Below are 16734 nucleotides of genomic sequence, written 5' to 3' on the forward strand. Positions count from 1 at the left end.
CAACTAAGTTTGTAGCTAAATTATATATATATATATATATATATATAAAAGTTTAGAAAAGTTAAATGGACAAATAAAAACCCTCTGTCCAAATAAAATCAAATGATAATTAAAGATTATTGCATTATTCGACCGCTTAGGGCTATTTTGTAATAAAATATTATATATATATTTATAATATAATAGTATCTAAATTTATAATTTGTGTTTTATTATAATTATTGTGCTTGACGATCAATTCAATAAGACATGAATGTTTCATAAAAAAAATAAAAAATAAATTAAGACATGATTGAATTTATTTTGGTGTAAGCAATATTAAATTCGAGAATCGAGATCCCTCATCCCTTATTGCTAAGATCATTTAATACTCTAACCAAAAAAAAAAAAAAGATCGTTTAATACCTTTTTAAATCTTAATCAGTTAAACTACTAATAACCGTAACGAGATCAGTTAAGCTAATAGTACCCACCTTTTTTACACTCTCAAAGGTTAAAGTGATAATTAAAGCAAGGGTACTTTAGTAAATACGCCTCTTCTCTCTCTCTCTTTCTCTTTCTCTACATAAACATTAGAGTTTCCAACATAAATAAACCTCGTTTTTTGCTAATAAACGAAAACTCTCGGAAAAAAACATAGAACACGGAGGGAAAAAAACAAAAACCAACAAAGAGGAAAGTTTCATAGAACCGTGTTCACACAAACATTCTTTTTTTTTTTTTCCTCGTTCGAAATCGTACGGACAATTAAACGGTGTCTGTATTAAGATTTAAGACTTTCGCATTGCTAATTGCTAATTGCTAATCTGGTTTCTCCTAACTCCTCGGCGGCATTTCAAGTTTCTGCGAATTCGATATTTCCGAAGAATTTCACTTCCACGCGTCATTAAGGTTATTGCTTCTTCCTCCATTTCGATTCCTCCTCTAACGTTAACTGTTCGAAATTAATATTCTCTTTTCTTAGTATGCTCCATACAATTTTTTTTTGACGTTGGAAGTGAATTATGTCTTTTTATGTGAGGTTTTTTTGGTTAAAAAAAATTGAGAAATGTATTAGTCAAAGTTTGATAAGTTTCGGTTATTTTCCAGATTTCTGATATTTCTATTTCTGGAATTTTTTTTTTTAATAAATTTAAAATACGTGGTATTTGATGTGTTCTATAGGATCTATGCAAGAAAAAGCGGGTGTTTTGAGAAGCAATTTTCGAAGAGAATTGGAAAGCCAAAAGTCTGTGCGGATTGAGATTTTGGAAAGAACAAGTATGGTTATGTACCTTCTATGTATGTATGTATGTGTTGTGCATTTAATTGTTTGTCGTGAATTGCTTTGCAGTTAATCTGGTTTTGGAAGCCCCCCCCCTTCGAGATTTTAGTAATTTTTGTTACTGTACGACTTAGTTTTTGTTTGGAAAAGCTATGACTTGGGCCTCTCCAAAATACTCTTCTAGGATGGCTGCATATCCGCGCAGTGTTACTTGGATTGTGGTTTCGGTGGGAGGATTGGCATTCTTTTTAATTTTTGCTTCTTGGATTTTAATCTCGTACCCGATTGGTTCCACGGTTCGTTTGTATTTCTATGGTGTTGATAGTTCGCAGAAAGTGGATTTGTCGATCTATCCTGGAAATCAGACTACCACCATTGTTCCACGTGACGATAAGGATGTAAATATAGTTGTTAATAATGCACCATCTGAGTCTGATTTACAAGTGCCTAAGGACTCAAATGGTGGTGCATCGATGGATAAGAGTAATTTGGTTCCTGAGTCTAATTCACAGGTGCCCATCAGTTCGATGGATAAGAGTAATTTGGCCCCTGAGTCTAATTTACAGGTGCCCATCAGTTCAACTAGTCCACCGGTTTCTTTGGAGAACAAGGAGATAAAAGATCATGCACCACCTCTTCCTGCAATATCTCCTGCTTTAAAAAAAGAAGAGGATGCCAAGCCCGCCACTGATCCCTCCAAAGTTACAAAGAGTGTTGAGATTGATGAACAAATTTCTTTGAGTTTACCAAATAAGTCAAATTCTGTAGATATGGGATCAAACGATACTGCAGCTTCCTCTGATTCCAAATCTGGGGCTGTGCAAAGTTCTTCTAGTCAGTCCCGCAATGATACCAAGAATGCGCCAGTTGATAAAGGTAGCTACAGACCTCTTTTTGCTTTGAATCAGTTCTTCAACCACTATTTTTCCATATGAATTTATTACTAATTATATCATTGTGCTTTTCCTTTTAAGGAATATTATTCTCATTTGGAACTCTTCAGATATTAACTTCTCAGATGTTGGTCTATCATGTATACCTGTTTGCTGAAGTGTAACTTGCTATCATTATTGGGTTTATCTGACAGCTATTTGTTAACCGTTCACTTATTATGTCTTCACTTGATGCTTCCATATATTGTAAACTTTCCTGATCTAGTTACAAAATTTTCTTTCAGCTAGTATACAAGATCAAAATTTAACAAATTAGCAATTCTTCTTAGTTAGATAATTATTACCTTGTCCTTCATTATTATTAGTACCATGTCTTTCCTAACATGTTCCTTTCTATATAAATTAATATTAAATGCCTGCCATGAGCTAAATTGTTCCATTGTTGAAAGGTATTACTTTTTCCCTTTTTTTCTTTCTCTGTATCTTTTCTAAGCTTTCAGTCTGTATTTTCATTGTCCACTATGCAGGCTGTGATCTCTACCATGGAAGTTGGATTTATGATAAAACAGGGCCATTATACACAAACAATACATGCCCTGTATTGACACAGATGCAGAATTGCCAGGGGAATGGGAGGCCTGACAAGGAGTATGAGAATTGGCGATGGAAGCCCTCTCAGTGTGACATCCCTCGATTTGATCCAAAGAAATTTCTGGAGTTAATGAGAGGGAAGACGCTAGCTTTCATTGGTGATTCAGTTGCTCGAAACCAGATGGAATCAATGCTGTGCATTCTCTGGCAGGCAATCACCTTATACTTCATATTTAGTCATTTATTAGGAGATTTAAAAAATAATTTTGGCCATTTAGAATTTTGTATTTTTTATTGAAAGTACTTCACTAAGGGTTGGCCACATGGATATATATATATATATATATATCTGGACTAATTCCTAGCCACAAACAAGCAGACACACACACCCACCATGCACACCCACACAAACGCAAAGAAAAGAAAAACAAAATGATGATGTAAACTAAATATGCCTAATTCATATCTTGTCCTTGTTTTGTCTTTGTAAGTTTAGGTCCTCTTTGGCTTGACTTGGCCTGAGTCAGTAGTTAAACCCTGTTAGTGTTATATCCTTTTAATGACTTGAATTTTAAAATAAATAAAAAAACTATTCTATAATTAACTTTATATGCCTAGTTCGTGTTTGATCTGGCCTTGGGCTAACAGCTTTAGTCTCAATATCGACCTAAATTAATTGCTGCACCCAGTTATTGTTGTATATTTGTAGTGGCATGTGGAGAAGTAGCCTACTGTTTGAGTATAATGGGAGTATTGGCTAATTGTTAGTATGATTTACACTGTGCCTGACCTTGTCTGGGTAATTGCCATTGTTAGTGACTTCCAGGTTAGTTTTTCAGGTTTAGATTGGACTAAAATATTTAGGCCCATTTTAGGCAGGAAAAATTTTAGGTTCAGTGGCTCAGATTAGTATGTTTACCTCTTCTGTAAGAGCAAGGTTTACAAGAAAATGTTTTCTTATTTGCATCATATTTGATGGTTCAGTTTTTAAGTCTGGCAGTAGTTTTTTTTTTCCCCCTAATAGAAAATATTATGGAATATATTCAGGTAGAAGCTCCTATAAACCGAGGGAACCGGAGAATGCAACGGTATTTTTTCAGGTCTACATCTGTAACGATTGCTCGGATATGGTCCTCATGGCTTGTCAAGCAAACATCTGAACCATTTGATTTTGCTCCAGCGGGAGTGACCAAACTACACCTTGATGCCCCTGATGATAACTTCATGGAATTCATTCCAAAGTTTGATGTGATTGTCCTGTCTTCTGGCCACTGGTTTGCCAAGCAGTCAGTCTACATCTTGAACAATGAGATTGTGGGCGGGCAGTTGTGGTGGCCTCACAAGTCTCGGCCTAAAAAGGTTAATAATGTTGATGCATTTGGGATATCTGTTGAGACAATTCTCACTTCTCTTGTTACACACCCAAATTATACGGGGCTTACTATTGTTCGTTCCTATTCTCCTGATCATTATGAGGGTGGGGCCTGGAATACAGGTGGGTCTTGCACTGGAAAGACAAAGCCACTTGCAGTTGGTGAGTTGGTAGAAAATGGCTTTACAAAAATAATGTATGAAAAACAGGTTTCAGGTTTCAATCGTGCAATTCAGAAGGCAACAAACAAATCAAAGTTGAGGTTGATGGATATCACTGAAGCTTTTGGGTACCGCCATGATGGACATCCAGGACCCTATCGAAACCCTGATCCAAATAAGATCACAAAACGTGGCCCAGATGGAAAGCCCCCACCTCAGGATTGCTTACACTGGTGCATGCCAGGTCCAGTTGATACCTGGAACGAAATTGTGAATGAAATCATTAGGAGAGAATATGAGGGCAATAAGAGCTTTCCATCATGAAGGATGTTCTGTTGCCAAGCAGCCTGCATTGTTGTGTTTCTGTAACTGTAAGGACAATTGGTTATGTAAGATATAATTTATATTCAGGGAGGTGGGAAATTTTGTGCATTTGTTCTTTCATTATTTAAAATATATTGTAGAGAAGGTGTTGTAACGGATGGGAGGATTAGCCGCTAGTATATGAGTTTTTCTTCTCTTCTCAATTATAAAGTCCACGTGTACTCTTGGAGAGACTAATTGCTGTTTTGCTTCATGATATATTGTATTGATTTGTGACTTCATCTAGTAGCACAAAGCTTTGCCCAAAAATCATTGGTACTGCCTGGCTATTCCTGAGCATTGGGTAGACAGAGTTACAGGATGCAACATATGTTGGTGGGTTTGAGCAAGGTAATAAGATAAGCTGATTGTGTCTTCTTTTTGGAATAACATTTAAATGCATTCCAACTCAGGTTTATTGCTGCCTTTTGATGCTCAAGTCAATTTCTGAACTTAGTCCTTTGCACATCCGGCTCTCACAATACTGCATAAGACAAGGCATGGGCAGGTTAGATGAGGGATTTCTTTGTTACATGTATTGCTGTCTACTACAACATTTTCTAACATGTTTTGACAAGATATTCCCTGTGAGTAGGCATGGTCTACATACTATATTTGTATTTGCAAGTAGTCATGAATTTTCTCTTTCTGGTATATATAATCTTGTAATTTTATCTCGGATGCTTATATTAGATGAAAAGCACAATTGAAGTACAATTTATTATTTGTTCTTGTTCTTGTATTTCCTGATCTCAGCAAAGTGATACTGATACCATCTCATAAATCTAATTGTAGTAGTTGCTTTTGCTCATCCTGCTTTTACACATTATTAACTCTTTTCATTTCAATATTGCAAAGACAAACATATTTTTCTTTTAAACGTTTTTTCCTTCATATTCATTTTCCCTGCAAATAGGTCTGAGGTCCTGCTACATACTACAGCAAACAAAGCGTATTTTCGATGTGATTGAATTTTCAAGCCAGTTGAACATGGGGATCAATGGAGTGTAGGGGTACTACATGGGTGAAAGTAGTGATTGCTCTTCTATGGATTTATTAATCCTTAATCACTCAAGAAACTTATTAGAATCTGACTGGCTGAAATTTGGTTTAGATCAGTAAAGATCTGAAGAAAGCCAAAGAAACTGCCTTTTTGCAACTATTACTGTGAGCAAGTCGTAGGATCTGAATTGCCATACATTTGACAAATATACTATTCCTTTTCTTATTTTAGTTTTAATTGAAAATGTCAAATATACCATTTCAAATAAACAAAAGGAAAATATAAATAAATAAAACCCTCAGCAGAAAATACATATAGACATGATCAGTGTAAGCATGATATTGATATTAAGTGCCTGTTGAAACCAAATAGATAATATATGCGTTTGGTAAAACTATTAAAAGCTTAAAAGCGCTTTTTCCAAAAAGCTGATTTTTGAAATACGAAGAAACTCCACTTTAACACAACATAGCTCGCAAGAGCCTTTTGCAAAGACTAATGCACGTTCATAAATATTACCGTTGAGAGGCTGTCTTCAATTACCAAATTACCCAAACATTTTATTGAAAACCCAATTCACCTCACGCCAGATTCCTCTCATCTCATCTTTAGAACAAGCTTCTCCGTGCTGCTACACAATCCTCTCTGTGTTGCTGCAGGTAAAACTCTCTCTTGCCTCATCCATCGGCGATCTTCTTCCTCTTCTTCTTCTTCTTCTCCTTCTCCTCCTCTGTATATATATATATATATATATTTTTTTTTTTTAATTTTTATTTATGTCTATATCTGGTCTGAGAAAACCACCAGGTACCATTGATCTGCTGCCAAAAATCACCAGAGATTCTGAAATATTTGTTGAAAAATTTTCAGATGTATGCATGCTTTATTTGTTCTTGCTAATGATCTATTTGTTCTCTTTTGGGTATTGAAAAAATTTGTGGGTACATGCTTTGTATTTTTTTTTTCTTTTGTGGATAAATGCTTTGTCTTTACATGCTTTGTATATTTCTATGTTCAAGTCACCTTTTAATTTATGACAAAAAATTGTCCAACCCCCCTTTTTCTATTCAAGTCACTTTGGATTGAGATATGATTTTTTAAGTTTAAGCACAATGTCAAAATTAAGCACTTTTTATTTTCTTCTATACTAACTCACATTGATCTATTGATAAAATCAACTTACAAAAATGTTTTGAGTAAAAGTTGTCACTTTTTTTTTTTTTTTTTTAACGGAAAAATTAACGGATGCTCTTAGGGTATTGGTTTAGGGTTAATTTTTTTTTAGGAAAAAAGAAAAAAACAATTAACTTTTTTGACTTTTTATATTTTTCATAAAAGTGGTATTTAATTTTTTCTAAAATGACTTTTATCAAATGCCATAAGTGTACTTGTTAACGAAACCTCCCTTGAATCCGATTCAAATCAAAGACATGAGAAGCTATATTTCTCCATCTCCAATAATTACTGCTATGGTCATTAATAACTGGTGCCTTAGTACATAATTTTGATTGGAGGATTCATTTGTGTTTGACAATAGATTAAAAACTAACTTGTTGCTTAAATTATTTACTGATTATGGATCTTATGCTACTTTTTATCCGGCTTTAGTTCAAATAATTTAATTTTCAATTTTTTAAGAATAAGTTAGCTTTTATTTTATGTTTTTTTTTTTTGTTTGTTTGTTTGTGGGCTAAAGTGAAGAATGGGAGTCCACACAATCCATTGAGTTGGATGGACCGAGCAATGAAGTGTGTACTTTAGGCAGAGCTGAGGAATGGACCGAGCAATGCAGATTAGGCAGAGCTGAGGAAGCTTCTTGTCTTCTTATCTTTACTACTGAGGTTGCCGTCTTTGCTTGCAGCGCGTGAACTCGTCCTTTTCCCTCTTGTATTCTTTTGCTTACAAATTGCAATGCACTGGAGAGTGGATTCGTCCGTTTTGTCACGGTTCCCATAAAAGTAGTAATTTTTTCGCCTTGTATAAGGAGTAAGGAATAAGGATTGGGCCCAATATAATATTTTAATCTGGTTACTTTTTCCTCTTTTTTTTTTTTTTTTTTTTTTTTTTTTTTTTTTTGATGATTTGATTTTTATTTTTTTAGAATTTGATTGATAATTATATTGTTTGAGGAAGATGACCTAAATCTTGGATATATATATATGTATATATATTTTAAAAAAAACATTAGAGAAGTGTCACTTAAGTTACAAAACATTTTAGGTTATTTGTGGTTGCTTGTTAGAGCATTTGCACCGGTCAATGCAAAAAAAAAAAAAAAAAAGCTCAATTTTGTACATCTAAACCCCAAAATCACTCACATTAGTCAAGTTAAAAATGTGTAAATTTCTAGAGTTATTACAGTAACCGTGTGAGTTTACACTAACACTGTTAATTTTGCATTTAGTTTTTTATTTTTTATTTATCTAGAGAGTAAAGGAAGAAACTGTATGCTAGTTGTTGTATCTTGTATGTGAAGAAAGTGATGTGTAAATTTTTAGAGTTGCTATAGTAACTGTGTAAGTTTACACTAACATCGTTAATTTTGCATTTTGCATTTAGTTTTTTTTTTTTTTTTTTTTTTTCTTTATCTTGAGGGTAAAGGAAGAAAGTGGATTCTAGTTGTTGTATCTTGTATGTGAAGAAAGACGAATGATTTAAAAAATCAAATAAAATTGATATTTTAATGAAATAGAGTGTATAATAAATAGTAATATGATATGGGTGTTTTTGAAAATTAGTTGTGTAAAATGGAAAAAATAGACTCTTAAACTAAAATAAGTAGAATTTTTTGCACGAATTGACGTGAATGCTCTTAGTATGTAAAACAAGTCGTTATACGATAAACTATGACATCAAGTGGGGAAAGAAAGAGTCATGAAATTAATAATTAAATAGTTTCAATTTAGAAAAAAAGGTTGTACTCAATGACATAAAATTTATTTACCCAAAAAAATACACATAAAATTAATTTTAAAAAATATATGGGAAGAATTAATTTAAAATGATATATCATAAAAAGTGCAAGAAGAAAAAAAAAGTTATTAAGTAGGTACCTTAATTTTTTAAATTAAATTTAAATATTTGGTTGCATTGAAATTAATTATCCTTAAAAAAATAACACCATTTGTGTTTTATTGATCAATACAACTAAGCGTTTGAGTTCAATTAGAGAATCTACTGTATTGCATTTTGCACAAGAATTTGTATCTAAGTTTACCCAAATTTTATTTATTTATTTGAAAAAGTGCTATAGAGTAAAAAAAACTTGGCGGCACTTGTTGTTTTGATATAATTATATGATTATAAGTGTCAATGACTTTTACGCCAAATGGCAACCACACTCTTTGTAATGGACTTGATTCCATGTTCAATAAACTTTGTCTTCAACTATTAAAAACATATAGAAAAAACAAGGAATTTAATGTAGGGATAGCAATATGTGTTCATGTGTTGGGTTCATGTCACGTCGACTTATAAGTATTTGACTATATGAATTGACACTAACTCGACATGTTTATTAAACAGGTTAAGATTTCTCAATTCTAACACGACTTGTTTATTAAACAGGTCAGTGGTGTTAACTTATTTATTAGACTTTATTAAAGCGAGAAAAAAAAAATCTTTGTATAATTGATATGAAAACCAAAAAATAAAAATTTTTAATATAAAATTCATAACTAACAAGTAACTTTATCACAAATAATCATTTAAAACTAAAAAATATATCAATATCACAAATAATGAATATGTTAAAGAAAATAACTACAGTAACTAATAAGTTTATAAAACTAGAGTTTTGAAGAGTATATTGGTAAAATGATATTTAATTATACGGATCAAACGGGTTGAACAGGAACACAACACGTTTATTAAATAGGTCAGTTGTGTCAATTCAAATATGACACGAACTCATTAAGTTTCAAGTCATAACCTACTAATTTCATGTCGTGTCTACAAGATCATGTTGAATTTTACTACCCAGCATAGTCATATTTTCACTTATTTTTAAACAGATAAGACTATCCAAAGTTTCAAACCCACAAAGTCACAATTAAAGTGACCGTGACAAATTAGCAAAAAAAAAAAAAAAAAAAAATTGTGTGGCAATAAATGAACTTTTTTAGCTACCGAAGATAGATGAAGTTTGAATGAGAAAATTAATTCACCACCACAAAGCAGACGAAACCTATGAACTAGGATCTTGTCTACCACGCTCACACACACTCTCAACCAGTCAAAAACACATCTGATTTTACAAACCGCAAATAGGTCCCCCACACAATCTCCGCTTCGTTGCTGACGTGTCAAAACCACATTAGCCACACCAGCTGTGCCAAACTCTGCAACCGTAACAGACGATTTTTTTTTTTTAAGTCTCTCACCTCTCACACACTCACACTCGCCCTCTCGAGATTTTTGAAATTCAAAAACATCCTCAGAATCTTCAAAATCTCCACAGGGCCACCGGTACATAAATGTACATAAACATCATTAAAAAAAAAATAAAACAACACAACACAAAACCAAATACCAAAATCAAACAAACGCTCTTCTTCAACGGTCCCTTTTTGCCTTTTTCTCTTTCAAACGGCTATTTCTCTCTCTCTCTCTCTATCGCTTTCTCTTTCTCTCTCTAAAAAATAACACTTTCTAATTCCATCTTCAAACTCCAAATTTCAAATCTCAAATCCCAACACACATTTTTTCCCTCTCAAGAAACCGCTTCAACTTTCCTAGGAAAATAGTATTGTTCTTCCTTGTTCAGGTTTGTTTCCAGATCTTGTTCTTTTGCTTTTGTTTTGTTTTGTTTTTTTGTTTTTTTTTTGCAGCTTCTTATAATCTCTGTTTGGTTACCGAGAAAATCGAGTACGTCTGTCTAAATTTAGGTAGTTTTCTCTTTGCTTAGGATGCGGAAACTAATAGCGCACACCAATATACTACTTACCTGTTACCCTAATTTTGTTTTCTATTTTTAGATATAATAATACTAATAGAGGCGAGTGGAAAACCTATCTGCTTTGTTGTTTTTTTTTTCGAACACATTTTGTTTTGTTTTCGTTTTTGTTTATCTTTCTCACCTCAGCTTTCTTCATCGAGTAAACGGAATGTCCTATGGTTCGTTTCTATCTTTCGATTTTGAATCGTATTTTTTGGCTTCAATTTTGTTGGGTTGAGCTTGATTTGTATTGTTTCTGGATATCAATTTTGTAGAAGGAAGAAGAAGAAGAAGTTGTGATTTAGCGTGTGATTTCTGAGTAATTGAGATTTGAATTAGGGTTTAAGGAAATTGGGAATCGTTAAGTAATTTTGGTGATTGTATGTGGTGTATGACTTTTTTGTTTGGTAAATATCTTTGTGTTTGTAATCAATTGCGTTGCTTTTTAAAATCTTCCAAGTTTTCTAAAGAGTATGTCTTAACTCTTAAGAATGTCATTTGAAGGATTTGGGTTTTTCAATTAGATGCTCAGTCTGTCTACATAATGTGAAATTAAGAAGGGTGTTGGTCAAAATACTGAGATTACTTTTGCATTGTAGTGATGGGCTTTGAATTTAAGAGATACTGAATAAACCCGGCTTTGATGGGGTGTCTGGCGGCAAGCCAGACAGTTGGATTATCATTATGCCTTACTTTGATGTAGTGTATATGAGAGAAAATGAATAAGTTGACTTTCATGTTGCACTCTGTATGAAGAGTATGCATTGAATACATTTCACTGTTAAGTGACAACCGTTATTGTTTCCGGATTACCATTTCAATGGGTAAAACTGTTTGCCATGTTTTAATGTAGTGAAGAAACTATTTCTTTTGCTTTCAGAAACATCCATGAATGTGTACATTCCTTCTTTTTCTTTTGCATTTTTAATTGAGAGATGGAGGAGAAAAGTGGTGACTAAATGTTGGATAAATTGCAAATCTCTGTTGCAATGTTGACCATGATATATCTTTTATAGTTAATTTGAAACTATACTTTTCCAATTTCTTTGTTATGTTTATTGAGAAATTTTTTTGGCAGTTGCAGTTGCTTCAATATGTCTAATCCTCAAGCTGATCCACTTATGCAAGTGGAAACAACATGTGGATCCCTTCTATATGAACTTCAGGTTCTTTTTGAATTTTTAATGCGCAGCAATTCTTTGTTTTTTTTTTTCTTTTCCCCTTCTGTTACAAAAACAGTTTGAAATAGTCTTGAATGTATTGTTAGCTGAAAATGATTTCTTTCTGATTTATTTTTAAACTCAGATCATTTGGGATGAAGTTGGGGAGTCTGATACTGATAGGGATAAGATGCTACTTGAGCTTGAACAAGAATGTTTAGAAGTATACAGGAGAAAGGTAGATGTGGCAAATCGGTCTAGAGCTCAGCTACGACAGGCAATAGCTGATTCTGAAGCAGACTTGGCTGCCATCTGTTCTGCAATGGGGGAGCGACCAGTACATATTAGGCAGGTTAGAAATGATGAGTACATGATTTATTCTGGCTTGTCTCTTTTGTGAATGACTATACTAGTATTTAATTGCTTATTTTAAACTTTGAGTTTGTTTAACCTAGACTATCCAAAAGGTGAAACAATTAGCATTAGCTAAATTACATTCTTTAAAAATTATGAGAAAGTTTGAAGTTACTCATTGGGCTTGATAGGTTAGAACGTGATTTAATTATTTGTACCAAATAAGAAACTTTGAAAGAATAATGTGCAAATAATTGTTTAGTATTAGTATGGTACAGCATGGGTAGAGAATACTTTACAAGATATGAATTTTTTATTTCAATCGGAATTTTTACTGCCTAGGAAATTTGAAATCTCCTTTCTCTTCCTTTAAAGCTGGGAGTTTTTAAAACAGTGCAATTTACACAATGCCACCCCCTTTTTTTTTTCCCAGACTGATCAGAATGCTGGAAGCTTGAAGGAAGAGCTCAGAAGAATTCTTCCACAAGTGGAGGAGATGCGGAAGAGGAAATCAGACAGAAGAAATCAATTCCTAGATGTCCTACAGCAAATACAGGAGATCTCAAATGAGATCCATGGATCCACAGAATACATATCATCTAAGATAGTTGTAGATGAAAATGATTTGTCCTTGAGAAAGCTTGAAGAATTGCACAGACAACTGCATGATCTTCAAAAAGAGAAGGTTGAATTATTTTCTTAATTATTTTGTCATTCTCGTTTCTTTGAATTTTGTTGCCTATCATTTCAATGCTCAGTGCTCTTTGCTTACTTGTTATACTTGATCCTCTCTCTTCCCCCATAGAGTGATCGCCTTAGGCTGGTTCAGGACCACCTGTGTACTGTGAACTCCCTTTGCTCAGTGCTTGGTCTGGATTTCAAGCAGATAGTAACTGAAGTTCATCCCAGTTTAGGTGATTCTGAAGGGTCCAAGAATATAAGTAATGATAAGATTGAGCAGTTGGCTGTTGTGATACAAAAATTGCGAGAGGTTAAACTACAGAGAATGCAGAGGGTAAATAATGGTTCAAATTTCTTTTCAGCCTATGTTTATTTATTTAAATATTTCTTTTTCTTTGATTGAGTGTGGTTATCCTATATGCTTTGGCAGCTTCAAGATCTTGCATCTACCATGTTGGAGCTCTGGAATCTGATGGATACACCAATTGAAGAACAGCAGATGTTTCAGAATGTTACCTGTAATATAGCTGCTTCAGAACATGAAGTAACTGAACCAAACACTCTTTCTGTGGACTTCATTAATTATGTGAGTTATACATATAAATTTTATTTTGATCATATGTATTTTTATTATTTTGTCTGTTTGTAGAAGTGGATTTGTTTTATGACAAGTAAAATGTGTCACGCAGGTTGAGGCAGAAGTATCCCGGTTAGAAGAGTTGAAGTCAAGCAAAATGAAAGAGCTAGTTCTGAAGAAGAGGTCAGAGCTGGACGAGATTTGTAGAAAGACACACATGGTTCCAGAAGTAGATTGCTCAATGGAATATGCTATTGAAGCTATAGAGTCTGGTATTTGTCTTGCTGATAGTTATGTCACACTGATACTACCTATACTATGAGATTCTTGAATGTCTGTATCATCTGTACTGATGCAGGAGCTGTGGATCCTGCTTTTGTCCTTGAGCAAATTGAGCTTCAGATTGGCAGGGTTAAAGAGGAAGCTTTCAGCAGGAAAGAAATACTTGAAAGGGTGGAGAAATGGTTGGGTGCATGTGATGAGGAGAGTTGGCTTGAAGAATATAATAGGGTTAAGTGTTTTTATCATATCTTTATTCATGATTTATTTCTTTCTATCTACATCCCTTTGCTTAATTGTCATGTTTTGGTGGTTTAGGATGAGAACCGATACAATGCTGGAAGAGGTGCTCATCTTACGCTCAAGCGAGCTGAGAAAGCTCGTGCTTTGGTTAATAAACTTCCAGGTATACTGCATCATGTTGGTTTACAGCCTGAATTGTGTATAGGATTCCCTAAAATATTCAAACATGACAGGACGAAGCTGAGTCATGAGTCCATAACGATTTAAGCATACACTTTATCTAAAACTGGGTTCAGAAATTTGGCCAATTTTGGTATAAAGTGATGAATCTTGTATTTTTTTAGTTTGCATAAGTAGAAGCAAAAGTAAAACTTTGAAATATCTTATAATAGTTACAATCATTCTACTCTCTGTGTAGTATTTTTATTAAGTTTTCTTGTTCAGCATCCTTTTTGTGCCTTTGCTTCTCCACTTCCCTTTCCCCCAACTTTGTTTGCTGCTAACTTCAATTTTCATCTGTCTTGGTTTGCGTACAGCAATGGTTGAAGCACTGGCCTCAAAAACCATGGCATGGGAGAAGGAGAGAGGCGTTGAGTTCACGTATGATGGTGTAAGTACTTCCCCTAGATCTCTAAAGGTTAAGTCTTTAAGTAGTTGGTCCCACTTGAATATATATATATATATATATATTCTATGTTTTCACTTTTCACTTAATTGCTTCATAAAAATTTATTTGAAATTTTCCCTGTTATTTGCTGTTGTATAGATCCGTCTCTTATCTATGCTTGAAGAGTACACTTTACTACGGCAAGAGAAAGAGCAAGAACGCCGTAGGCAGCGGGTATGAATCTGTTACATCTCCCAATCAAATGCCTTCCTTAATTATATATATAACTCTTATTGACCAAGAATTTGGTACTTTTGTCTGGAAAATGTGCCCTGTTTCAGGACCAGAAGAAGCTCCAAGGACAGCTGATAGCAGAACAAGAGGCACTTTATGGGTCAAAACCAAGCCCTTCGAAAACCCATAGCGTAAAAAAGGCTCCTAGGATGTCAACTGGAGGTGCAAGCAGTAGAAGACTCTCAGTTGGAGGAGCAGTGCATCATACTCCCAAACATGATCCACTTCACTCTACAAAAGCTACTCCTCACTCACGTCCCACTAGGAAGAGTGACCGAGTACACCCAAATGAGCTAATGTATCCTCAAGATGATGGCATCTCAGTTTTATCTGCTGGTAGGTTTTATACTTTAATTTGAGGTACAAATGCACACTTTTACACCTAAAGAACTCTTGGTAGTTATGTCTCTCTCTCTTTTTTTTTTTCTTTGGAAAAGAGAAAACAGCCATTTATTCTTCAAGGAAGATGGGGATTGTAGTTTCTTCAATAGGGCAAGTTTAATAGGGATTTTCTATTTATGTTTTTCTTTTACGATAGGCTCATACATTGCTGAGTTGTTCTTGAGTCTTGATGGCTAACATGGGTAAGGGCGTTTATGAATTAAATGAATGATTTAGGCATGATTCCATTGTTTGGTCAGAAGTCAGGGCCACATTAGTGTTAATTGTTCTGGTAATTCTTTGGTACCTTTGAGAAACACATAATGAAAGTTTGTACTATTAGTGTTTGTATTGAGTTTTCCGTTGTTTATGTAGGGAGGAGAGGCTTGGATGTTGCTGGTCTCCCTGTAAAAAAGCACTCATTTGGTAGTAATGCAAGTGTTCGTGAAGTAGAGTCACCTATGGTGCGGATACCATTCTCACCCATCTCTTCCACAACATCGTCAAAAGCCAACAACACAACAAATTTGTCAGATGATATGAACTTGACACATGGTGAGACGACGTTGCACAAAACGCTTTCAACTAACAATATGCAATTTACTACCCCCACCAAGACTGCTACTACTTCTATGGCAGATGATGAGAATAAAACTCCAAAGGCAATGCCGATTCCTGTCCCCGCAACGCCTTTAACAGTGTCAATCCCAATGCAGACAGCTATGACTCCGGCTCCTCCACCGGTCTCTTTTGGCACCAAGGTAGTTGAAGACCTTCCTGAAGAGATTGAATATTCATTTGAGGAAATTAGAGCTGGTTTTGTGCTTTCCAAAACACATGTAAAGTCGATGATGATACAAGTATGATAAAGCTCTAGGTGGATTTGGATTTAATTTGTTGTTTTAGCCATTCTCTTCACTATTATTCTTTTTGGTCTTTGTGATGGCTAAGTCAATTATAATTGGCTTTTCTGATTTGTATTATACATTTGCTACGAGTACTTACTTAAATGTGGAATATGATGTGAACTTGTCCCTGTTTAGTTTTCTCTCCCACTGGTGTGCTTTAGTTGCAATATCGTTTGTTCATGCTTTCAGGACAATATCTCCTCCTGTTAATTATTTTGGGTAAAAAAAAATAAATTAAAATTCGAGGAAAATTCATTCTAGAGCATGGTTTGTATAGAATTTCCTTCCTGAAATTTGTGTGTTCAAGGAGAATTTAACCTATAGAATAGAAAGTAACATGGAAAATTCATTTTTCCTAGTTGTATAAACGTACAAGAGGTATTTTCAAATTTTTGACAAAATATTGTTCCTGGTCAGATTTGTACTTTTTTGTTTATTTTATAAAAATACTTTCTTTGAGTTACGCTTCTCAATTTATTGTAAAGAAATAGGCAAAATAATAATTAATTAAACTTTCTAGGTAACCCAAATAGAAAAAAATATGAATTTTTTTTTCTCTCTCTTTGCAGATACTGCAAGTCTGCAACCTATAAATATATAAACAAAAATAGTGAAATTTGAAAGGCTTCAATTAATTAAAGATTTGTTGGTTTAAGAAGTTTCACAA

General features: G+C 34.0%; 2 protein-coding genes across 7 annotated transcripts; both read left to right on the forward strand.

Moving 5' to 3' along the window:
- The first annotated feature begins 611 nt into the window (after window positions 1-611).
- On the forward strand, window positions 612-4890 carry LOC126708025 (protein trichome birefringence-like 18). Of its 4 annotated transcripts, none has more exons than XM_050407831.1 (5): window positions 612-891; window positions 1165-1776; window positions 1831-2140; window positions 2685-2959; window positions 3796-4890. In XM_050407831.1, exons 2-5 carry the CDS (start codon window positions 1417-1419, stop codon window positions 4603-4605), a joined length of 1755 nt encoding a protein of 584 aa, XP_050263788.1. In that variant the 5' UTR covers window positions 612-891; window positions 1165-1416; the 3' UTR covers window positions 4606-4890. The 4 variants fall into 4 exon arrangements, with proteins under 4 accessions (XP_050263788.1, XP_050263787.1, XP_050263786.1 ...); XM_050407830.1 differs by having other exon boundaries at window positions 1165-1281; window positions 1449-2140; XM_050407829.1 differs by having other exon boundaries at window positions 1165-1228; window positions 1334-2140.
- A 5166-nt stretch (window positions 4891-10056) lies between these two features.
- Window positions 10057-16207, forward strand: LOC126708892 (65-kDa microtubule-associated protein 3). 3 transcript variants are annotated; one of them, XM_050408888.1, is made up of 13 exons: window positions 10057-10412; window positions 11662-11749; window positions 11889-12095; window positions 12531-12782; window positions 12903-13112; window positions 13209-13364; window positions 13468-13627; window positions 13714-13865; window positions 13953-14040; window positions 14414-14487; window positions 14644-14718; window positions 14826-15118; window positions 15539-16207. In XM_050408888.1, the coding sequence occupies exons 2-13, from the start codon at window positions 11678-11680 to the stop codon at window positions 16023-16025; spliced, it is 2226 nt and encodes a 741-aa protein (XP_050264845.1). In that variant the 5' UTR covers window positions 10057-10412; window positions 11662-11677; the 3' UTR covers window positions 16026-16207. The 3 variants fall into 3 exon arrangements, with proteins under 3 accessions (XP_050264845.1, XP_050264844.1, XP_050264843.1); XM_050408887.1 differs by having other exon boundaries at window positions 10058-10412; window positions 11668-11749; window positions 14826-15114; window positions 15535-16207; XM_050408886.1 differs by having other exon boundaries at window positions 10059-10412; window positions 14826-15114; window positions 15535-16207.
- Window positions 16208-16734: the final 527 nt, after the last annotated feature.

The sequence above is a fragment of the Quercus robur genome, chromosome 12 (assembly GCF_932294415.1).
Source record: "Quercus robur chromosome 12, dhQueRobu3.1, whole genome shotgun sequence".
Classification (NCBI taxonomy): domain Eukaryota; kingdom Viridiplantae; phylum Streptophyta; class Magnoliopsida; order Fagales; family Fagaceae; genus Quercus; species Quercus robur.

What these genes read in the sequence shown, in the direction of transcription:
- LOC126708025 (XM_050407828.1), top strand. Translation starts at nt 1,417, where the DNA reads ATGACTTGGGCCTCTCCAAAATACTCTTCTAGGATGGCTGCATATCCG. An exon ending in GAATGCGCCAGTTGATAAAG is followed by an intron (nt 2,141 to 2,684) that starts GTAGCTACAGAC and finishes TCCACTATGCAG; the next exon opens with GCTGTGATCTCTACCATGGA. An exon ending in TGCTGTGCATTCTCTGGCAG is followed by an intron (nt 2,960 to 3,795) that starts GCAATCACCTTA and finishes GAATATATTCAG; the next exon opens with GTAGAAGCTCCTATAAACCG.
- LOC126708892 (XM_050408888.1), top strand. Translation starts at nt 11,678, where the DNA reads ATGTCTAATCCTCAAGCTGATCCACTTATGCAAGTGGAAACAACATGT. An exon ending in CCCTTCTATATGAACTTCAG is followed by an intron (nt 11,750 to 11,888) that starts GTTCTTTTTGAA and finishes TTTTAAACTCAG; the next exon opens with ATCATTTGGGATGAAGTTGG. An exon ending in CTGTGGACTTCATTAATTAT is followed by an intron (nt 13,365 to 13,467) that starts GTGAGTTATACA and finishes TGTGTCACGCAG; the next exon opens with GTTGAGGCAGAAGTATCCCG.